The sequence below is a fragment of the Staurois parvus genome, unplaced genomic scaffold (genome assembly GCF_062004578.1).
Source record: "Staurois parvus isolate SC_StPar_1 unplaced genomic scaffold, SC_StPar_1.0 ptg000172l, whole genome shotgun sequence".
Classification (NCBI taxonomy): Eukaryota; Metazoa; Chordata; class Amphibia; order Anura; family Ranidae; genus Staurois; species Staurois parvus.
In genome coordinates, this window is record NW_028317968.1 from 12,356,085 (window position 1) to 12,381,009 (window position 24,925).

At 41.0% G+C, this 24,925-nt stretch overlaps 1 protein-coding gene across 2 annotated transcripts; it reads right to left on the bottom strand.

Moving 5' to 3' along the window:
* Positions 1 to 642: 642 nt before the first annotated feature.
* Positions 643 to 24,587, bottom strand: GALE (UDP-galactose-4-epimerase). 2 transcript variants are annotated; one of them, XM_089676699.1, is made up of 11 exons: positions 24,350 to 24,587; positions 20,244 to 20,372; positions 15,736 to 15,854; positions 14,981 to 15,094; positions 14,140 to 14,316; positions 13,060 to 13,173; positions 12,346 to 12,412; positions 7,187 to 7,272; positions 4,930 to 5,007; positions 4,338 to 4,452; positions 643 to 2,702 (listed from the first exon to the last, which is right to left on the bottom strand). In XM_089676699.1, the coding sequence occupies exons 2-11, from the start codon at positions 20,362 to 20,364 to the stop codon at positions 2,644 to 2,646; spliced, it is 1,050 nt and encodes a 349-aa protein (XP_089532825.1). In that variant the 5' UTR covers positions 20,365 to 20,372; positions 24,350 to 24,587; the 3' UTR covers positions 643 to 2,643. The 2 variants fall into 2 exon arrangements, with proteins under 2 accessions (XP_089532825.1, XP_089532824.1); XM_089676698.1 differs by having other exon boundaries at positions 20,244 to 20,376; positions 24,350 to 24,585.
* Positions 24,588 to 24,925: the final 338 nt, after the last annotated feature.

The window sequence follows — 24,925 nt, forward strand, 5'->3', positions numbered from 1 at the left end:
CTCCTCCTTCAGAATAAAAATAATAATACATAAGCAAGGTAATATGCAACAGACAATTGAAATCCATTGGCAGCTCCTAATGTTGCCAGTGAACACTGCATAAGTGATCCAAAGCTACAACAAAAGTACCAAACTCATCACGATAGATTGAACAGGGAGATGGGACACTACATCACTTCCTTTAGCTACACCACTCAGGGCACACACCCTTTGGGTAGTAGCAGGGGCGGACTGACCATTCAAGCGCTTGGGCACTACCCGAGGCCCGGGGTCAGTAGGGGGCCCCATGAGATGCCCCTGGTACCTTGAATTGGCTTTTTCATAGGCTTTTTTGGGTGTGGGCGAGGACACAGGGGCCCCATGATCCCCTATTGCCCGGGGGCCCCATGAGTTATCAGTCCACCCCTGGGTAGTACTTAAACACTCTGTAGATCTAGCTTAATGGACCTCATTTTTGTGGGATAATAGATTCGGATTATGGTCGGTTCTGTATACATGAGTATGGCAGTATGTTACGAAAATATGAGATTGTAGAGGGCAAGGAAATGTGATCTAGATTTAGGGCCTGTACAGTTGTGCTCAAAAGTTTGCATACCCTTTGAGAATTATATACAGTATGTACCATTTTTAAAGAAAACATGATTAAGCAAGCAAAAACACATTTCTTTTATTTCTTATGGAATTCATATTCAACTGTAAGTCATAACAGAATGGCACAATCATAAAACTAAACATAGCAACAAGTAAACAAATGAAGTGACCACTGTTAAAAAGTCTGCATATTCTTTGCCCCCTTTAGCATCAATGACAGCATGCAGTCTTTTGTAAGAGTTGTCTATGAGGCCCTGAATTCTTGCAGGTGGTATAGCTGCCCATTGGTCTTGGCAAAGTGCCTCCAGGTCATGCAAAGTCTTTGGCTGTCATGAACCACACGTCTGAGATCTCCCCAGAGTGGCTACATGATATTAAGGTCAGGAGACTGATGACCACTCTAGAACCTTCATATTTTTCTGCTGTAGCCACTGGAGGGTCAACTTGCTCCTGTGTTTGGGGCCATTACCATGCTGGAAAGTCCAAGAGCGTCCCATGCGCAGCTTTCGAGCAGAAGAATGCAAATTGTCTGCCAGTATGCTCTGATAACATGCTGCATTCATCTTACCATCAATTTTCACAAGATTCCCCATGCCTTTAGAGCTCACAAACCCCGAAATCATCAGTGAGCCACCACCAAGCTTCACAGTGGAGATGGTATTCTTGTTGTTATAGGCCTTGTTGACCCCTCTCCAAACACAGTGCTTACAGTTCTGACCATAAAGTATTGGTTTTTTTTTTGTCTTGTCCCTGCAGATTACAGTGTGCCAGAAGCTGTATGCGTCAAGGTGTTGTTGGGCATATTGTAGCCAGGCTTTTTTTGTGGCATTGGAGCAGTAAAGGCTTCTTTATGGCAACTCAACCATGCAGCTCATTTTTGTTCAAATATCGTTGTATTGTGGTCCTTGAAACAACCATGCCATCTTTTTCTAGAACAGCCTGCATTTCTAGGTTACCTGTGGGTTTTTCCTTGTATCCCGAACAACTCTTCTGGCACTTGTGACTGCAATCTTTCTTGGTCTACCTGACCTTGGCATCAAGAGATCTCCAAATTTTCCACTTCTTAATAAGTGAAAAGTACTGACTGACATATTCAAGGCTTTGGATATCTTTTATATCCTTTTACATCTTTTATAAAGCTCTATTACCTTGTTACGCAAGTCATTTGACAGTTCTGTTCTGCTCCCCATGGCTCAGTATCTAAGCCTGCTTAGTAAATCCACATGAGAGCTAACAAACTCATTGACTATTTATACACAGACACTAATTGCAATTTAAAAAGCCACAGATGTTGAAAATTAACCTCTATTTTCCATTTTATCCCGTGTGTGTCACCTTGTGTGTTTGTACCAAGGCCAAACATTCCAGGGTATGTAAACTTTTAATAATGGCCATGTGCGTGATTTCTGTTATCATTATGATTTAAAAAGGAGCCAAAACAACTATGTGACAATAAATGGTTTCATATGATCACTGTCTTTAAATAAAAGAAAAATGTTTTTGGCATGATCAGCCATATTTTCAAAAACTTTTGAAGGCAAATGTATAAACCAATTAGCCTGGAAGAAAATCTCAAACTGATTTTTGAAGACACACTTTACACATACTGTGAAATTATCATTTAATAGCTAAAAAACTAAAATTGTTATAAATATTTGTTTGTACCATCATGCAGTTAGCATCAGAAATATCATAACCCTTCCTCAGGATACAATGTATTAGATTACATTTTACAAAAATCTGACAGCAGATGTTGATTTTAAAGGTTCATACAGTTGTAGCAATATGTGGTCCCTTTTTAAATATTTTCTTCCTTAAATACAAAATTGTCCATCAAGTACAAAATGTCTAGATATTTTCTCCTTTACAACCGTAGTGAAATCACATGTAGGAGGTAGAAGTGATGGTAACGAGTACTGCATGAGGTCCTGAGATGTGGTTTGAAAGTCCAGAAGTAATTTGTAGTACTATGTGAAACTCTTGTCCAGATTATAAATAAGTATTAGGAAAGCAAGTACAAATAGTAAGGGAGCAATCAGTAAACATGGCTTCTCAGGATTCAGTGCTAAACCCGGTTGGGTTTAAGGACTGCCACCGCCATAAATCTTCACCTGTAAAGAAAATAAATAAATACATAAATTAAAAAGAGACATTTTATCTCTTGGAAGAATAATATTCAGTTAAACATCTGGTAGGAGTCATAATGTCCATACAGTTGAGCATGACCAACTACTACTGGATATACCATGGCCTGGATAAATAACCTTCACAGACAGACATTCAGTTACAAAGCAGTGTTGAAATTACAAATTTATCTAGCACGGTTTTAGATGTCAGAATTGGCTTCTTGACAAGTCTATGTATGCGGCAACTGTTACACTTGACGAACAGTAATCCAATAAGTCATAGGGACATTCTAGTCAATGTACTAACTAAATTGTTGTCATGGCCTAACTTTCACCTGTTTCCTGCTTGAGGAAAAATCAGAATTGGGGTAGAGAAATACATCAGATGGTTCCGGCCATCAGTAAACATTTGGTAGTCATTCACCCAATTCCATAATGCCATATCAATCAACTAGGGGCAGGTGTAACCGCTAAATTGGAGATCAGTTTCCTCTAAATCAGGATAGTACAACAGCCTTTCTCAATCAGGGTGCTGCATCACCCTGGGGTGCTGTCTGGGGTCTTCAGGGGTTCCTTGGCAAAAATGACTAAAAATTGATCCAAATTGCCCAAAAATTGGCAACAAGCTGGCAGAGTGGATCAAGCTTGCATTTTTTTACACTTTTTTTTCTTCTTTTGTGGAGCATTACAATCTTGGGTACTATGTGGGCCAGCTGCAGATGCCCAACAACCAGAGAAGCCATTGGTTGAAAAGGAGCATGTTGGGTACCTTCCCCACTCTATCAGCACTGGGGTCACATTAGCTGTGCAAGGAAGATAAACTGTGGGAGAAGAGAAAAACCTGAACACTAGTCAGTTCCGGTATCCAAAGATATATTTGCTTTGTAAGAATCACCTCTGATGTTGGGGATCCTACATGTGTGGATGCTGCTGCATTATGTAAAGCTATTAGTTTAACCTCTTCATGCCGGCCGCACACAAATGTGCGGCCTCCCGGCGTCTGGGCCTAGACGTTCAGCGCACATTTGTGTGCAATTAAGAAAAACATATGTGCTGAGTGCGCGCTCCCAGCACACATGTCCAGTACTCACGGAAAGGTCCCGATCTTCTCTTTCGATCGGGACCTTTCCCGATCATGTGACCACCGTGACAGCGAATCACGGCGGTCACATGACCCAAACACCCCACCCCGCCTCCCCGCTTCTGAAAGCCTTAAAGGGTCAAAAGGCGCAGGCGCCAAGGGGTTAATTTACATTAGAATTTCAGATTGGGGTGCCTCGAGTGCATAATTTAAAAGGGTGCCTTGACTGAAAACAAACAAAAAAAAAAGTTAAAAAAACATTGCCATCAGAAGCCATGTTGCCTTTCCCATGGTCAGTTTTGAAAAGTACCAGCCATTACAGACTCCTGCTATACGTTTCCATACCTTGGACTATTGGCTAAATAAAAAACTTGGCCAAAGTACAAAAGTAAAAAAAGCCAAATTCTTAAGTTCATATTTCAAAACACCTTGGTCTAAATTAAATGTTTTATTTAAAAATATCACCGCAGAAAATCCTCATTCAGTACCAATAAAACTGTATTTTATTTTCATTTGCAGATTTTTTGTTTTTAACTTACACATTCTGTCCAAGCCAAATTCTGCCTTCCAGCCAAGGTCCTCTTTAGCCAGGGTTGGATCTGCATAGCATGTAGCAACATCCCCGTCCCTTCTTGGTGCTATTTTATATGGAATCTTTGACAAAAAAACAAAAACCACATTGCGTTAATTCTGGTACACACACACACACACACACACACACAGTATATGTACATTTTATTTATTTAAATTTATGGGGGATAAAGAAGATGCCCAAAAATTATACAAATAAAAGTGCAGCTTTTGCTGCATTAATCCAATGGCTATATAACCACAGTGCCTTCTACTCATATACAATGATGAGAGAGCGGTGCTAAATTCATCACATCAGTGACACTCTCTGCTTCATTGAGGTTCGCCCACTGCCTGTGAAAACAGAGGACCCTGCATCTCACATGATTGGCCTGAAAATATCTGAAAAAGCAAAAAATACAGCCAGGGAAAAGGCCTGGAAATACTGTAAGTATTAGATATGTGTATGGATTAGCCATCCTGAACAGATCAAGGAATAAAAGGCGAGGAGAGTTTAGCCTTAACGTATAATATAGCATATTAGACTACACACAGACCAACCTTTTTGCCTGATGCTCTTTCCATGGCTGTCACCATCTGCAATACAGAGTATCCTACGCCAGTGCCCAGATTATATACCTGCAAAGCATAAACCAGATTTAGTAAATAACTATATGCAACTTTTCAATTTAAAAGGATGCTTTGCTGCGGTTTCAAAATGAACAACTGTTTCAAGGCAGTAGATTATGCAGACTAATAACTCATGATCTTGTGTATTTTGGGGTTTTTGGGGAGCAATTCTAAATATGCCCATGGCCTTTTCACTGTCGGACCAATTTTTGGCATGAAAAGGACTTAAAAGAAAATCTAGAAAGCTTTCATTGTTTTAAGAGGAACTATAAAAGGGAATAGTGGTGGCTGAAAATCTAGAATGTTTTCATGGTTTTAGGAGGAACTATAAAAGGGAACAGTGGTGGCTGAAAATCTAGAATGTTTTCATGGCTTTAAGAGGAACTATAAAAAGGGAACAGTGGTGGCTGAAAATCTAGAATGTTTTCATGGTTTTAAGAGGAACTATAAAAGGGAACAGTGGTGGCTGAAAATCTAGAATGTTTTCATGGTTTTAAGAGGAACTATAAAAGGGAACAGTGGTGGCTGAAAATCTAGAATGTTTTCATGGTTTTAAGAGGAACTATAAAAGGGAACAGTGGTGGCTGAAAATCTAGAATGTTTTCATGGCTTTAAGAGGAACTATAAAAGAGAACAGTGGTGGCTGAAAATCTAGAATGTTTTAATGGTTTTAAGAGGAACTATAAAAGGGAGACGTAGTGGCTGAAAATTTATGTTGTACAGTATTCACTCAACTGTACAGCTACAAATACAAGTAATGTAAGTGCACATAAAATGCAATATAATCTCTATTTTTTCTAAAATGTAAACGAGAAAAGACTGTGTTCAGTAAATAAATTCAAAATACATAAAGCCTTAAATTGCACATGCTGTCAGAAAACAACCATACCCAAAATTGATGATAAGTTCACCATGTTACAACCATATACAGGGTGTAGCATGTTACAAACGGACCAGCCCCCGCTCCTCCCCGCTGTGACTACTGTCAGGGATCTTCTCCTCCCTGCTAGCTGTCATAATGAATTCTGTAAAATGAATGAAAGAACTACAAGTCCTAACAACATTTGCAGCTGTCGGCTTGTAGTTCTCAATTAACTACCCACAGCACTGTGGTAGTTTATTGATTCTTCCTGTCAGTATATCAGCTTGCCCGTACATCCTGTACGGGCAAGCAGATATACTGACAGGTCTGATCGCTGGTGCAATGCTTTAGAGGCTCTTGCAACAAAAAATAATACATGCACATTTTTTAATCTGCATTTATTCTTTTTTGTAAAAAGGTGAACTTGCCCTTTAAAAATATCATCATATTAGGGTTTACTACACAGCGGCCCCAGATTTATTCTTCTTCCTCTGGTGTGTGTCATGCAAACAATGTGAGTTACACATACTGTACGTTATTTCCTTGAAGTTGAGTCCTAGGTGAGTGTACTTTAAAGTATGTGCATGAGTGGGTGAACCAGGGGTTCTTACTTTTTTTTTTATTTTTAACCCCTGACACCCATTGTGATAGAAATATTGGTATGATGGTTCCTTATTATGGTTTATTAAACCATTAAACCCCTAATGCCTTCCCTCACCAAGCTAACCTGAGCCAAACCGTCCCTTAGTAAAATGAACCAAAGAAAAAAAAAAAAAAAAAAAAGGGGAGTGGGGGCAGTTGTGGACTTTAGAGACACTGCAACAAAGATATCAAACTGTCCCTTACTCCACCGCCGACCAGGCTCAATAGGGAGGATCAGGGAAAGGACATTCCCTGATCATTTTGGCATCCACAACTAGATGCCCCGTTTTCTTTTTCATATGTTGCTGTCCTCAGTCAAATCTTATCTGGGTTTGGCCTGAGACCAAGCATAGAAAAAGACATTGTACACATTCTAACCACCTCAGAGGTCATCTGCACTGTACATCTCCTGCATTTCTTTAGCCATTGTTTGCTCACTGCAAACCTTTGCTGGGTAACAGCTTCTCAATGTAACAAACTAGTGTCATGGGTCCCAGTCTCTTGTACTCCATGTAGCATCCTATTTTACAATACCCATTACATACTGCTTGTGGCACCTGTACCAATAATGTTTCAATATGTCCATACTCCGTACTTCCTGTATTCTTTTCTAGGGGAATAATCTCTTTGAAAATCCAATAAAAAATTTGGTAACAGAAATGCAACATGGAAGTGGAAACTCACCTTACAGCTACTACTGGTCTGCAGTTTAATGAGAGCAGCAATGTGACCCTTGGCCAGATCTACTATGTGAATGTAATCCCGAACCCCTGCAAATACATGTCCAAAATGCATAATAATCAGAATACAATACAACTTCTGGCTTTAGAAGGCAATGGTCATGTCTGCATTTTAGCTCTAAAATGGAGTACATGTGAAACACATATATACTGTAAGTCCTGTTTGCCAAAGGATTTCTATTTCTGTCCATCCACCCTGTGATTTATACACCTCTACCACATAGCATAGTTCTTCCCGACAGGGAAGGGGAACTGATTTTTCTCTGCTGTAATTTTCACTTACAGATCTCTACCCCACCCTAGGAGTGGGCAGTGAAAGGAGAAGAGACAAACTGATGAGTGTATCTCTCTGCCACTCTGCTCTCTCATCCCATCAGCTTTGTACTGCAACACAATTTACTGGCTGCTTTTCCCTCTCCTAATCTGAGTTCTGCTATACAAAGGATTGCATAGGGCCAATGCCAAGCCAAAATTCAGGTACTTTCACTATTTCTTTGAAATAATTGTATTTAAAATATATGTTAATGATTAGGGAGCTGCATTCATTTGTGCCTTTCATATCTACCTCAAGTGTTACTAAACCCACAACAGTAAATTCAGTCTGTATATGCAGTTAAGCATACATGTTACACTTACTTTGGAACCTAAGGAGTTAATCCTCTGCTTTGTGTAAAAAGGCTGTTTGATCCTGTCTGCTCTGCTCCTCCCCTTCTTCCACAATCCCATATCCATCTGCTGATAAAATAGAGCCTTGGGGGCAAGCTGCACATGCTCAGTTTGGTGTGGATTGTTAAGAGTTTTTTTTTCTTGGGAGAGTGCATGTGATCAGCACAGGGCCAATCAGCACTGTCCAGACAGAGGATCAGGGGTCCTGCAGGCTCACAGGACAATCAGGGGAGAATGAAAACTCCTCCTACAAGCTTTAAAATCAGTGCTCTGCTGAACACTGATAGAAGTCACAAGACTGCTCTAAATGCTGATGGTATTTAGCAGTTTATATTTACTAAAATAATTGCATTTCCATGTTCTGTGTACTATGGGAGACCAGATATAGTGAATGCAGGGTACTGGGTTTAGTAACACTTTAACTAATGTTAGGCTATTTATTACATTATAGTCAGATATTCAAATTGATTTTCTAATTAAAATTAGAAACAATTGACTGAAATCTAAAAATTTGTTACAAACTGCAAGTGAGTGGCACTATGGTTACATCCCCTCAGAAGGGAAATCGATGACCCTGCACTTACATATTTACTCAGTTTTCCTGACTAAATGAAGCTATGTACAGTCATGGCCGAAATTGTTGGCACCCTTGATATTTTTCCTGAAAATCAAGTATTTCACACAAAAAAGGTATTGCATTAACACATGTTTTGCTATACACATGTTTATTCCCTTTGTATGTATTGGAACAAATATAAAACAGAGGCAGAAAAGCAAATATGACATAATGTCACACAAAACCCCAAAAATGGGCTGGACAAAAGTATTGGCACCCTTAACTTAATATTTGGTTGCACACCCTTTGGAAAACATAACTGAAATCAGTCGCTTCCTATAACCATCAATAAGCTTCTGACACCTCTCACCCGGAATTTTGGACCACTCTTCCTTTGCAAACAGCTCCAGGTCTCTCTTATTGGAAGGACACCTTTTCCCAACAGCAATTTTAAGATCTCTCCACAGGTGTTCAATGGGATTTAGATCTGGGCTCATTGCTGGCCACTTCAGAACTCTCCAGCGCTTCTTTGCCATCCATTTCTGAGTGCTTTTTGACGTATGTTTGGGATCATTGTCCTGCTGGAAGACCCAGGATCTTGGACGCAAACCCAGCTTTCTGACACTGGGCCCTACAGTGCGACCCAAAATCCTTTGGTAATCCTCAGATTTCATGATGCCTTGCACACAGTCAAGGCACCCAGTGCCAGAGGCAGCAAAACAACCCCAAAACATCATTGAACCTCCACCATATTTTACCGTAGGTACTGTGTTTTGTTCTTTGTAGGCCTCATTCCGTTTTCGGTAAACAGTAGAATGATGTGCTTTACCGAAAAGCTCTATCTTGGTCTCATCTGTCCACAAGACGTTTTCCCAGAAGGCTTTTGGCTTACTCAAGTACATTTTGGCAAACTGTAGTCTTGCTTTTTTATGTCTCTGTCAGCAGTGGGGTCCTCCTGGGTCTCCTGCCATAGCGTTTCATTTCATTTAAATGTCGACGGATAGTTCGCGCTGACACTGATGCTCCCTGAGCCTGCAGGACAGCTTGAATGTCTTTGGAACATGTTTGGGGCTGCTTATCCACCATCCGGACTATTCTGCGTTGCAATCTTTCATCAATTTTCCTCATCCGTCCACGACCAGGGAGATTAGCTACAGTGCCATGGGTTGCAAACTTCTTGATAATGTTGCGCACTGTGGACAAAGGCAAATCTAGTTCTCTGGAGATGGACTTGTAACCTTGAGATTGTTGATATTTTGCCACAATTTTGGTTCTCAGGTCCTCAGACAGTTCTCGTCTCCTCTTTCTGTTGTCCATGCTTAGTGTGGCACAGACAGACACACAATGCAAAGGTTAAGTGAACGTCTCTCCTTTTTATCTGCTTTCAGGTGTGATTTCTATATTGCCCACACCTGTTACTTGCCCCAGGTGAGTTTACAGGAGCATCACATGCTTGTAACATTCTTATTTATCCGCAGTTGTGAAAGGGTGCCAATACTTTTGTCCAGCCCATTTTTGGAGGTTTGTGTGACATTATGTCGAATTTGCTTTCTTTCCTCCCTTTTTTTGTTTTGTCCCAATACACACAAAGGGAATAAACATGTGTATAGCAAAACATGTGTTAATGCAATACGTTTCGTGAGAAATACATGATTTCCTGGAGAAATATCAAGGGTGCCAACAATTTCGGCCATGACTGTATCATTTAAACTGAAAGACGCAGGACATATTCTCTTGAAAAGTATTACTACAGGGACAGGATATAAATATCCTGGAGTTCCGGTTTCAAAAGTAATTTTTAATATTTTTAAATCTGCAGCATTCACGAAGAGAAAAAGATTGGTGATCCCACCATGAAGGTACTTGTTCAGGCACCTGCTGTTACAGGGTGACTGTCTACTAATTGTGCTATTGCATCATCATTCTATCACATGCCTCCCTGGTGAATAATGCAAGTGGTCATGTTGACACACTGTACAGACATGATCCACTGTTATCACTATCAGGAAGCCCATCCAGGGGAATGAAGTGCAGCCAATGTTGAAGTTAGTGCATGTAGACAGGAAGTGGCTGAAAGATACTAGAGGAGATCAGTAGCACCAAGAAAAAAATATATATATACACATTGATTAAAAATTGTTCCTTTAATTTTTTTGAGCAGAGTATAGCATGAAGTCAATTAAACTTCTGAGATATTGATCTGGTCAGTTAAGTAGCAGAGGGGGTTGTTAATCAGTTTCAGCTGCTTTGGTGTTAATGAAATTAACAGATGCACTAGATGGGCAACAATGAGACAACCCCCAAAACAGGAATGGTTTTACAAATGGAGGCCACTGACATTTTTCCCTACTCATCTTTTCTGTTTTTCACTAGTTTTGCACTTGGCTAGGGTTAGTGTGACTACTGGTAGCATGAGGCAATACCTGGACCCTACAGAGGTTGCACAGGCAGTCCAATTCCTCCAGGATGGCACATCAATACGTGCCAATGCCAGAAACTTTGCTGTGTCTCCCAGCACAGTCTCAAGAGCATGGAGGAGATTCCAGGAGACAGGCAGTTACTCTAGGAGAGCTGGACAGGGCCATAGAAGGTCCTTAACCCATCAGCAAGACTGGTCTCTGCTCCTTTGTGCAAGGAGGAACAGGATGAGCACTGCCAGAGCCCTACAAAATGACCTCCAGCAGGACACTGGTGTGAATATCTCTGACCAATCAGAAACTGACTTCATGAGGGTGGTCTGAGGGCCCGATGTCCTCTAGTGGGCCCTGTGCTCACTGTCCAGCACCATAGAGCTCAATTGGCATTTGCCATTGAACACCAGAATTGGCAGGTCCGCCACTGGCGCCCTGTGCTTTTCACAGATGAGAGCAGGTTCACCCTGAGCACATGTGACAGGGTCTGGAGAAGCTGTGGAGAACGATATGCTGCCTGTAACATTGTTCAGCATGACTGCTTTGGTGGTGGGTCAATGATGGTCTGGGGAGGCATATCCATGGAGGGACACACAGACCTCTACAGGCTAGACAACGGCACCCTGACTACCATTAGGTATCGGGATGAAATCCTTGGACCCATTGTCAGACCCTACGCTGGTGCAGTGGGTCCTGGGTTCCTCTTGGTGCACGACAATGCCTGGCCTCATGTGGCGAGAGTATGCTTGCAGTTCCTGGAGGATGAAGTAATTGATACCACTGAATGGCCCCTACACTCGACTGACCTAAATTCAATAGAACACCTCTGGGATATCATGTTTCGGTCCATCTGACACCGCCAGGTTGCACCTCATACTGTCCAGGAGCTCAGTGATTCCCTGGTCCAGATCTGGGAGGAAATACCCTAGGATACCATCCATCGTCTCATTAGCAGCATGTCCCAACATTGTCAGGCACGCATACAAGCACGTGGGGGCCATACAAATTACTGAGTACCATTCTGAGTTGCTGCAATGAAATTTCAGCAAAAATGGACTAGCCTTTTGCATCATTTTTTTACTTTGATTTTCAGGGTGTCTTTGAATTCAGTCCTCTGTAGGTTGATAATTTTAATTTCCATCAAACGATGGGGCATCCTTACATTCCTAACACATTACCCAGTCCATATCAGTATAGATAGCCAGCATGATATTTTTCCGCACTGAGATCTGATGTGTTTTCAAAGTGTTCCTTTATTTTTTTTTGAGCAGTGTATGTATATAATAATAATAAAAACTATTTTTATTATTGTTATTAATAAAAAAACATTTTATTAAAAAGGCAATTCATAATGCACCATGCTTTAGCAAACGAAGTGTCACCCAGTTAGGATTTAGATTTTTTTTGCTCTTTTTTCCTACCAACTGAAAACTACAGACAAATAAATGTAGTCTAATCCACTCTGCTTACCTGTCCCATCTGGTGTATTGTAGTCATTTCCAAAGACATTCAGATGTTCCCGTCTTCCAACAGCAACCTGAAAAATGCACAAAATGGGAGTTATGCCTATTTAATTCCAGCTTCTTTGCAGACTGAACAAACAAGAATGGAGCCACTAGACTTCCAAAAGTCCAGAGTATAAATATTATATGATACAGGCAAAGTCCACCTGCTCTTACTCTTTTCACTTCCTCAGGAGCTTAGTCATGACTAAGTTCCTAATGTAGTACAATGCCTGAGAAAAGCAGGTGGATTTTCCCTGTATTGGATGATATTATTAAATATACCCTGGAAGTTCAGCGTCTCCATCTTTGTTTGTTTGCCCCTGATGTTAGCAGATCACAGACCGTCCTGGAGCCTGCATCCTTTGGTCAGTGGAGCAGTGAGGGAAGGCTAGTATCAAAGTGCTTGGGATGATTTTTAAGAGCGATACATAGTATATCTTAAAATACATATAAGATCTTATAACTGATATTTAACATTGTACTTTATACTTATAAACTGCTACTGTGTAGAAATCATTTAAAATATTAGACTTTTCACCTGCAGGGCATATTGGTATTGAACACATCATATCTATTAGTTTATTGTACACAGCCGTTGCTGAAATCACTGGAACATCGGTATGGCTGGTAATCCATAGTCCAACAACTCACACTATATACATTTACATTGTATACAAACCTGTGAGACGTACGGCATCAGATTATTTGGAATTCCCTGAGGATCTTCTCCAATACGACCAGATATGTGGGCTCCAATGGGGTTAAAATACCTCAAGAGAATGGCACTCCATTCCTAGAATACATAGACCACATTGTTTCACCCATTGAAAATAAACCACACAATTTGTACACTGAAGTCAATTTTAATTTTATATTCCGAAAGCATAGGAGGCTTTAGATCAACATTTCAAAAAGGAGAGTTTAGGCATGGCAAGTGTTTTATATTGTCAGTACAAGTTTCCTTTAAAAAACTGAACTCCAGGGAAAAATTTTATATATATATATATATATATATATATATATATCTTATTATTATAATACAGGATTTATATAGTGCCAACAGTTTACGCAGCGCTTTACAGAATAAGGGCCAACAGTACAATTACAAATTAATATAAGAGAGATCAGATGGTCTGCTTGAGCACCTGCTTGTTAGAGCTTACAATCTAAGGCTAGGTTCACATATGTGCGGGTGGTGCCGCTGCAGATCCACCCGTAAATCCATGCAGCCGCACCATCCGCACAGAGAAATGCGGACCCGCTGGTAGGTAACATTAGTTCTAATGGCACATCGCCCGCACTGGAAAAAACGAACCATACTGGAAGTGCAGGGACTTCATTCTTGCATATCATGGGGCACGGGAGTCTACTCAAATGAATGGGCTCTCAATCCCATGAAAAACGTGGCCCACACAGCCGCATACACGTGAACCGGGGCTAAAAGCATATAGTAACATCTCTGTGCTGCACATAGCACAGAGAGCAGAGCTGTGGGAAGGACTAAGCAGACTACAACTACTACAGACTGTCTGCAGAAAACTAGAGGAGGGGGTGGATACAAGACCAATCACCTTGTGAAAGGAAAGAGCAGCAGTGATTGGTCTTTATCACAAAAATGCCCTGCACAAGGCAAACAAACATTCATGCAGAAGTACTGCTAAGATTTGGAAGAACTACACAAAGTCCACCAAGATTCAGGTAAGAATGCACATGACAATAGTTGATAAACCTTTGATTGAACTCTGAGATTATCACTCACCTCATCAGCTTTGCACTGATCCATGATCATTTCCTCAATGAAATATTTTGTTTTTCCATATGGATTTGTGCATCCACCAACTGGGTGCTTTTCATCTAACGGAAGATACTTGGGATCACCATAGACTGTGGCAGAGCTGCTGAACACAATTTTCTTTACACCATGAGTATTCATTATCTGGAAGCAGAATACAAAGAATTAAACAACTTAGTGTCCCTTAAGAACTTAAACACTGGTCATTTTGCAATACGTAAGTATTCAGGACATGGCGACTGTTCTACCACAGCATCATGTCTCCATGTCTTGTGTCATATCCGCAATATCTGACCACTTCTTGTATTACATCCACAGTCTCTGACCACCTCTTCTATTATATCCACAGTCTGACCATTTCTTGTATCATGTCTGCAGTCTTTGACCATCTCTTGTATCATCCCCATAGTCTGACCATATCCTCTTGTGTGTCTGATGTCCACCAAATCTTATGTGCCACCCTTTGATAATGTTGAGGGATCACACTTGAGGCTCCCCACATCAAAAATGTTGACTACCACCGCTCTAACATCTGCCAAAAAATGAACTATTATTTTTCAGGAGGACTGACCCTTTAATACTACAATGCTTGTGATTCACTCAGTATTACAGACCACAAACTAACAACTCTTGATTACTAAAATCAGTAAGACTGAATAATAGGGACCTACATTTTATATCAAATTTTGGAACAAAGTTGAAATAAATCATCTTCAGTTGTTTACTGGACATAATGTCTAATAGTACACATGACTTAAATTACATTTCTGCTCTAACAGACAGATGCTTGCTAATGCAAAACACTCACCTCCAAGAGTTGGATTGTGCCAGTAAGATTCACCTTATAATACATCAATGGCTTCTCCACAGACTCTCCAACGGCTTTCAGGCCAGCAAAATGCATAACAGCAGAGAACTTGTGCTGGAGAGAGGATAAAGTACACATTAAATTAACAATAAGATTGTAAGCTCTCTGAAGCAGGGCCCTTCTAATCCTCTTGTATTGAATTGTATTGTAACTGAACTGTCTCACTTTATAATATTAAGTGCTGCCCAATCTGTTGGAGCTGTATAAATCCTAGAATAAGAATAATAATAATAAAGTAATTTTTCTGTACAAGTTTTCAAGGTAGTCTCAAAAGAAATACAAATTTTTCATCAGGGAAAAAAAATAACAAAAAAATATTATGAAACTCATATATCTTAAAGAGACTGTCCTGTCACATATGCAATAATGAAACTACATGTGCTCAGGCATGGTCCCCCATTGGCTGAAAGAGGCTGGTTGAGATGGGGGGGAAACAAAAAAAGTAAAAAGAATAACATACCAACTATTTATAGAATCTGGAGCATCTGTGCCTATTTATAGTAGCCAATCAGCCTCTATCTTCAGCTTGTTCAGTTAAGATTTGAAAATACTAGAAGCAGATCGGTTGCCATATGCAACTGCTCCAGATTCTGGCTGCTCCAGTCTACGTATATTCCCCTCACAGTGCTTTAGATACTACATGTCATCTAGTAAAGGTTTTTAGCTACTGTAAACACTGATGAATAAAAATGTACCTTGTCAAACAAACTGTTCAGGGCAGCCCGGTCTAGCAAATCCACCTCCTCAAACTCAATCTTCTTGTTGCCCACAATTTCTCGCACTCTCTGTAGACTTTCAGGAAGACCATTGACCCCTTGCAGGAATTAAGAGAGTGATTACTTCCAGACAGTCATTTATTACAGCCTGGTTACAACTTCCAAGTAACTCCAGTATCAAATGAAAAACTGCTGTAGCATATATTTCTTAAAGACAAACTATCTGCATGATATTCTATAATCATTAAGAGTAATGAAAATCATTACATATTTAGAACTAGGATGAGGTACAGCTTCCCCTCAAAAAAAAAAAAAAAAAAAAAAAAAAAAGGTTCTTTTTTTTTTTCCCCCATTGGTGGTATTTTGCAGTTTTACTTTTTTGTGTGTTTTCTTTTATGTTGATGGGAACTTTTTATATTTATTTATAATCTTGGGTGCTCATAGCGAAGTATTTATTTGTTAATGACCCGTTCTTGCAGCTGTCTTTTAAAAGAAATAAGCTAGGTGCCAGAACTTTGTGCACCTAACTACTTCACATTATATCACAAATTCACAGCACCCTTCTTAATCCCCATAAATAAAATAAAATGTAGGAGTATGACTGTTAAATCTATTGTCTCTGATTAAGACAGCCCTGCTGCCAGCCAATTTTGCACTGATGTATAGTCTTCAGTATCATAATTCGTATAGTAAAACCCCAGTTCCTGCTTTTTGTCTGTAGGAAATTTAGGCCTAGCTTTGCTTCTTAAAAATGGTCCTGCTGTTAGCCAATTTTAGGCTACTGTATTAATTATGCGCTCTTAATTAATGTAGTAAAACACCTGCCTGTGGCCTATTATCACTGAATAAATTGCCCTGCTACTGGTTGATTTTTCACTGCTGTATCCTCTGCATTATCTTCATTCTTGTAGTAAAGCCCCAGTCTGTGCTCTCTCTCTCTAGTAAGTTTTCTATTTAACTGCCTCCCGCCCGCCATATAAGGTAATGACGGGCGCAAGATGGTTCTCTCGTTCTGGGAGGACGCCGTATGACGTCCTCCCAGTCTAACCATGCATGCGCGGCTCCAGGAGCGTGCAGCACAGCGATCGGTGGTGCGCTGTGTCCCTTGGACACATCAGATCACCGATCAAAGGAAACAGCTGAAGATGTCGGCTCAGTCATGTGATCAGCTGTGTCCAATCACAGCTGATCACATGTACTGTAAATAGAGAAATGCCAGTTATTGGCATTTCTCTCCTCACGAGCTGTTACGCTGACAGCTCGAGAGGAGAGGAGAGCCGGTAATTGGCATTCCTTGGAGGGGACATCTACACTGATCATCAGGGCACTGATGATCAGTGTAGCCCCAGCAGTGCCAGCTGTCATTGCCCATCAATGCCAGCTGTCAATGCCTCATCAATGCCACATATCAGTGCCTACCAGTGCACATCAATGCCACATATCAGTGCCCGTATGAGCTGCCTTTCAGTGCCACCTCAGTGATGCCTGTCAATGCACATCAGTGCCACCTACTAGTGCCTCATCAGTGCCACCTACTAGTGCCTCATCAGTGCCACCTATCAGTGCAGCCTATCAGTACTCATCACTGCAGCCTCATTAGCGCACATCAATGAAGGAGAAAAATCAGCTATTTACAAAATTTTATAACAAAAACTAAGAAAAAACGTTTTTTCAAAATTTTCAGTTGTTTTTGGTTTGTTTAGCAAAAAATAAAAATCCCAGAGGTGATTAAATATCATAAAAAGAAAGCTCTGTCTCAAAAAAAATGATAAAAATTTCAAATGCGTACAGTGTTGCATGACTGCGCAATTGCCATTCAAAGTGCGACAGCGCTGAAAGCTGAAAATTGGCCTGGGCAGGAAGGGGGTATAAGTGCCCTGTAGGCTAGTGGTTAAAATTGTCCTGCTGCTGTCAACTTTTACATGCAGAATCATCTGCAGTCTCTTAATGAATATAGTAAAATACCAGCCCCTACTCTTTACTGTTCTCTAGTACATTTGTGCCAGTTCTCCCTCACAAAAAAAAAAAAAAAAAAAAAAAAAAAAGAAAAAAGAAGAGGCCAATTTTACACTGCTCTATCATCTGCAGTCTCTTAATTTTCAATGAGAGCCTGACAGAAATTATCCAGTGGCAGGGTGATTTTACATCAGTGATAACAGGAAGAGTCACAGCAAACTACTGGCCAATTTCTATCCTCCAGTCAAAACCAGTCTTCTTGAAAGTGGAACCTGTTTGGGATGATGCTGTATGTAACCCAAGAGAATAGTAAAAGCAAAAAAATATTCTACAACTAAATATGCTCTGTGTATGCTGTTGGCGAGACTGTGTGCAACTATACTGTTTTATGTACAGTTGAGTTCAAAATAATAGCAGTGTGTTGAAAAAAGTAAATAAAGCTCAAAATCTGTCGAATAGCTTTTATTTCCATACACACAAATGCATTGGGAACACTACACATTCTATTCCAAATCAAAACATGAAGAAAAACATATCAAATTTGTGTTGTTCCTCTAAAAAAAATTGAAGAAAAGTGATTAGACTGTTCAAAAAAAATAGCAGTGTTTGTATTCTTCTTTACAAACTCAAACATTCACTATATAAACTGAAAAATGTTTGAAGATTTTGCTTTCCTTTGAATCACTTAATGAATATTTAGTTGTATAAGCACTGTTTCTGAGAACTGCTGTACATCTGTGTTGCATGGAGTCAACCAACTTCTGGCACCTGTGAACAGGTATTCCAGCCCAGGATGATTGGACTACATTCCACAGTTCTTCTCTATTTCTTGGTTTTGCCTCAGAAACTGCAATTTTGATGTCACCCCACAAGTTTTCTATTGGATTAAGATCCGGGGATTGGGCTGGCCACTCCATAACGTCAATCTTGTTGGTCTGGAACCAAGATGTTGCACGTTTACTGGTGTGTTTGGGGTCGTTGTCTAGTTGGAACACCCATTTCAAATGTATTTCCTCTTCAGCATAAGGCAGCATGACCTCTTCAAGTATTCTGATGTATTCAAACTGATCCATGATCCCTGGTATGCGATAAATAGGCCCAACACCGTAGTATGAGAAACATCCCCATATCATGATGCTTGCACAACCATGCTTCACTGTCTTCACAGTGTACTGTGGCTTGAATTCAGTGTTTGGGGGTCGTCTGACAAACTGTCTCCGGCCACTAGACCCAAAAAGAACAATCTTACTTTCATCAGTCCACAAAATGTTGCGCCATTTCTCTTTAGGCCAGTCAATGTGCTCTTTGGCAAATGTAACCTCTTCAGCACGTCTTTTTTTCACCAGTGGGACTTTGCAGGGGCTTCTTGCAGATACCTTGGCTTCACATAGGCTTCTTCTAATTGTAACAGTACTCACAGGTAACTTTACACCTTCTTTCATCTTCCTGGAGCTGATTGTTGGCTGAGTCCTTGCAATTTTGGCTATTCTTCTGTCCATTCGAATGGTAGTTTTTCTCTTTCTGCCACGTCTTTCAGGTTTTGGTTGCCATTTTAAAGCATTTGCAATCATTTTAGCTGAGCAGCCTATCATTTTCTGCACTTCTTTATATGTTTTTCCCTCTCCAATCAACTTTTTAATCAAGGTACGCTGTTCTTCTGAACAATGTCTGGAACAACCCATTTTCCTCAGAATTTCAGAGAGAAATGCACTGTAACCAGCATGTACAACATTTGCTGCCTTCCTTCCTTAAATAAGGGCAATAATTGCCACCTGGTTTTCAAAGAATGAGTGACCTCACTAATAGAACTCCACACTGCTATTATTTTGAACACGCCCCTTTCAATTAGTGATTCAATTACACAGAATCAGCAGCATGCATGTCATGACTGTTGGGTCTGTTGGATTTCTATTACTCTACTACACCTGCTAGTAAATTATTTGCCATGTAGAAATATCATTTCTACCAAAAACAGTGATTGATCAGGTTAGTGATGTCTGACTGCTATTATTTTGAACACAACTGTATTTTCAATTCTACCCTTGAAAAGACCCTCTCCCCCTTTTTTAGCCCTAAAAATGTCCACAAGGCTTGCCCTTATACACTTCAACTGAATTTGCCTCTAAAGCCGGCCATAGATGGATCGAATATCAATCAGTTCACTGACCGACTTGGGTACAACCAGAGATGTTGGATTCTTAGGTTGCAATTATTGCCAGCAGCTATAGCCACTAACAATTATCATTGTTTTTTCCCCAGCAGGGACATGGCCATGCGCCCTGCTCCCCCTGCCCTCCCGGAATCGAGTGATTTTCTTTCCTGAAAATTGAATCATCGATGGCCTGCGTTAGTTCAGGTTCACTGAACGTTGAACATATTTGCTGAATGCTTGGCGAATTGAAAACAGGCAGGATCCACAGAGCCACAGAACCTCTTTTATAAATGAAAACATTGAAGATCCCATATAATAAATACATTATGCAAAAATAAAACACTAAAATTATAAAACTGTTTGCTATGGTCTGGCTTACCTCGAATAGCATTGTGGAAATTATCAATGACCACTGGTTCATATCCAGCTTCAAGCAGTTCAAGGACACAGTGGCTACCTATATAGCCAGCACCTCCAGTCACCAACACCTTTCCAGCCATTGTACTACCTGTCTAGAAACACAAGAGAGAAAAATAGAAAATGTTTTATAAAAGGGAGAAACACACTGAATATATTAACTGACTCAAGATGCTGGCAGTAGAACCTTAATTAAAAACATGAATCTAGCCGTTGGCTCCTGCACAGCCATTAAAAGCACAACGAAGTAGTGTTGCTTGAAGTAACTTTTACGTAGATGTTTGACCAAAGGAAAATCATGCCACATGGAGGAAAAAAAAGAAACTCACAGAAACTTGGCTGACTGAAACAGCACGCACACCCTGGCTAAGTTACTTCCAAAATGAATCACCTATGCATTATATCCAGCCATAAATCCAGTGCTTCCAGAATATTAATCACTATGAAATGAAAAAATAAATAAGAAGCATGACAGATAGAGCAGCAAAAGAAGGAAAATGGTGGCGTGCAATCCTAATTCATTATTATTATTATACAGGATTTATATAGTGCCAACAGTTTGCTCAGCACTTTACAATATAACAGGAGACAATACAGCAACAATACAGTTCAATACAAGAGGGAAAGGAGGGCCCTGCTCCTTGGAGCTTACAATCTAGGAGATTCATAAATGCACTTAACCGTTACAAGATAGTGATGGGGGGCATATCCCTACTATGCTGCTTGTTAGCTCGAAGGGAACAGTGTGATGTTAAATCAACAGATTAATTGTAAAAAATCACTGATTATCGGTATCACATAATATCTACAAATACCCAACCAAAAACATGGCTATTAGCAATTTAAGGTGGCTATACACTATACAAATTGAATGTACATTCTTTGTTAGCTCTTCAGTCAACAGTCAAAGGCCCTGTCTTCATTAAATGGCTTGTTTAGGTGTGTCCCCTTATTACACAGTTTTGGCAAATCTAAAGGAGATTGTACAATCAGATTGTATAGTCCATGGTCATCTTTAACCACTTGCCGACCGCAGATAGCCGAATGCTGGCTTCACTGCGGCCGAACAGTTCTGGGAGGGCATCATATAGGATGTCCTCCCTGAACGTGTCCTCCCGCGTGCCCTTGGCGTGCGCACCTGGTGATCCTACAGACACAGCTGATCACGTAATGTGGTAAAAGGCCAATCGCAGTGGCCTTTTACCACGTGATCAGCCGTGTCCAATGACACGCTGATCACCAGGAAATGCAGTTGCCGGTTATCGGCTGCACTTTCCTCATGCTCTCACAGTGTGAGGAAAGTACTGTCGATAACCAGCAATTGTCAGAGGTGGGATCGGCACCGATCATCAGTGCCCAGCAGTACCACCCACCAGTGCCGCGCACAAGTGTCCAGCAGTGCCACCCATCAGTGCCCAGCAGTGCTGCCAGTAAGTGCCACCCATCAGTGCCACCTATTAGTGCCTATCATTGCTGCATATCAGTGCCAGCTCATCAGTGCACCTATCAGTGCCACCTATGAGTGCCCATCATTTTTGCATATCAGTGCCAGCTCATCAATGCCACCTATCAGTGTCCATCATTGTTGCATATCAGTGCAGCCTATCAGTGCCGCCGATCAGTGCCCATCATTATTGCATATCAGTGCCAGCTCATCAGTGCTGCCCATCAGTGCCAGCTCATCAGTGCTGCCCATCAGTGCCAGCTCATCAGTGCTGCCCATCAGTGCTGCCCATCAGTGCCAGCTCATCAGTGCTGCCTATCAGTGCTGCCTATCAGTGCTGCCTCATCATAGCACATCAGTGAAGGCGAAAAATTACAGTTTGCTATTTTTTTTAAATAGAAACAAAGAAAAAAAACTTTTTATTTTTTTAATTTTTGCTCTTTTCTTGTTTATAGCACAAAAAATAAAACACCCAGCAGCGAGTAAATACCACCAAAAGAAAGCTCTATTTGTGTGAAAAAATTAAAAGTTCATATAGGTACAGTGTTGCATGACCGCACATTTGTCATTCAACGTGTGACAGCAATGAAAGCTGAAAATTGGCCTGAACATGAAGGGGGTATAAGTGCCTGGTAGGCAAGTGGTTAAACAATACACCTACAACACCTTGACAGCATTAGTCCACATGAGGATATACAGGTTACACAGGTGGAAGATGAACGTCATTAACAAATACAGGCATGGTGTGGACCCACCCACTTAATAGACAATTCGTATTATCAATACTGAAACATTATCTCAAAGTTCATAGGGTGGAGCAATGCCACTGACTACTGTATTTGCATACCTGGAGACATCACTTCTTTCCTGCATGTTAATGGTGTTCAGCAATGCTGAGTCAGCATTGTCTTTTTGCCCGGGATTCAAAGAAAAACCCACAGGCAACCTCAAAAGAAATACAGGCTGCTCTGGAAAAAGATGGTGTGGTTGTTTTTCAGAAGTACAATACGGTGATACGTGAACAAAAATGAGCTGTTTGGTCGAGGTGCCAGGAAGAAGCTTTTACTGCACCAATGCCACAAAAAATCCCAGTTACAATATGCCTGACAACACCTTGACATGCATAACCAGGCCTTCTTGTGTCATTGATTCAATAAAGGCTTCTTTCTGGCACCTCCACCATGCAGCTAATTTATGTTCATGTCATCATATTGTGCTCCTTCAAAACAAACACACTGTGTTTTTCCAGAGCAGCCTGTATTTTTCTTGTGGTTACCTGTGGGTTTCCCTTTGTATCCCGAACAATTCTTCTGTCAGTTATGGCTGCAATCTTTCTGGGTCTACCTGACCTTGGCTTGGTATCAAGAGATCCCCGAACTTTCCACTTCTTAATAGGTGATTTAACAGTACTGATTGGCATATTCAAGGCTTTGGACATCTTTTTATGTCCTTTTCCATCTTTATAAAGTTCCATTACCTTGTTACGCAGGACTTTTGCCAGTTTTTTCTGATCCCCATGGCTCATTATCTAGCCTAGTCAGTGCTTCCACGTAAGAGCTAACAAACTCATTAACTATTTATACACTGACAATAATTGCAATTTAAAAAGCCACAGATGTGGGCCATTAACCTCTAATTGGCATTTTAACCCGTGTGTGTCACCTTGTGTGTCTGTACCAAGGCCAAACATTCCAGGGGAGGGAAACTTTTGATAATGGCCATTTGGGTGATTTCTGCTATCATTGATTTAAAAAGGAGCCAAACAACTATTTGATAATAAATGGCTTCATATGATCATCATCCTTCAATAAAAGAGCATTTTTTGGCATGATTAGTCATATTTTCAATATCAATGCCAAAATGTCACAATTTCTGCCAGGGTATGCAAACTTTTGAGCACAACTGTATATATATATATATAGTACATTCACATCAGTCCCTAACCCTCAAGGGGTGTACAATCTAAGGTCCGTAACTAATATTCATACACATACTAGGGACAATTTAGACAGGATCTAATTAACCTACCAGCATGTCTATGGAGTGTGGGAGGAAACCGGAGTATCCGGAGGAACCCCACACAGGCACAGGGAGAACATGCAAATTCCAGGCAGGTGGTGCTATGGTTGGGATTTGAATCCAACGACCCTAGTACTGCCAGGCAGACGTGGTGACCATTTAGCCACTGTGCTGCCCCATTACATAGGTAGATCTAAAGGAGATTGCACAATCAGATTGTATGGTGTATGATCAGTATAGGGTGCAGCATCCAATGTTAGGCACAACTCTAGAAGAAGTATCCTCACAGGTGTAGCAAGCTTCTGGATTAGACTGTTAGCTCTTTGGTCCAGGGATGTCGTGTACATGGCTCAGAGAGCGGTCCCTTCGGTGTGCCCTGCTCTGACCCTTCTGTGTACTTGGATTAGAGAATATTAATAATAAAGGTTCAGAATCGGTTCCCCCGTGTACTATACAAGTAATGAATGGAAGTTTCCTGCCACAGCAATCCTCTCCCTGTACTCCTTACAAATCACTCTCTATGGATCTGGTCGTCATTGCGGAGCTTTTCATCATCCTGCCTCCGAGTACCTGGAATAGAGTGTCAGCTCTTCTAGCCGGCTCACCTGTGTGTCAGCTCTGCGCATCAACCTCCAGTCTGCCACTCGCTGGACTCTGAAGGCTCGGATCTGTGCAGTCTCTTCTCTTCCCGGGGAGGCTGAACGTCGATTGGCTGCTTTTCAGACAATGGGCGGGGATATGCATATATTATGAGTAAGAACAAAACGATGCTTTCTCAGAGCGAGTCCTGGATAAAGCCACGCCTACTCACCGGCCTCCCCGCCTTCCATTCATTCCGTCTGGCTACGTGGAAGATACACGTTCCTAGGCATCGTCATCCGGTTGCGTACTTCTATATCCTGATAGAGGAGTACACAGCACAGCCACGCCTTTCCTTGTCATGTGATCTATACGTACACTGTGCGTCAGTGTTGGTCTGCTCTCTTCATGTTGGACAGGGGTGTTAAACTGGCTGCCCTCCAGCTGTTGTGAAACTACAAGTCCCATCATGCCTCAGCTTTTGGGAGTCATGCTTGTAACTGTCAGTCTTGCAATGCTTCATGGGACTTGTAGTTTGCCAACACCTGGAGGGCCTCCAGTTTGACACCTGTGATGTATGGGGACATCAGTGGGATCACGTC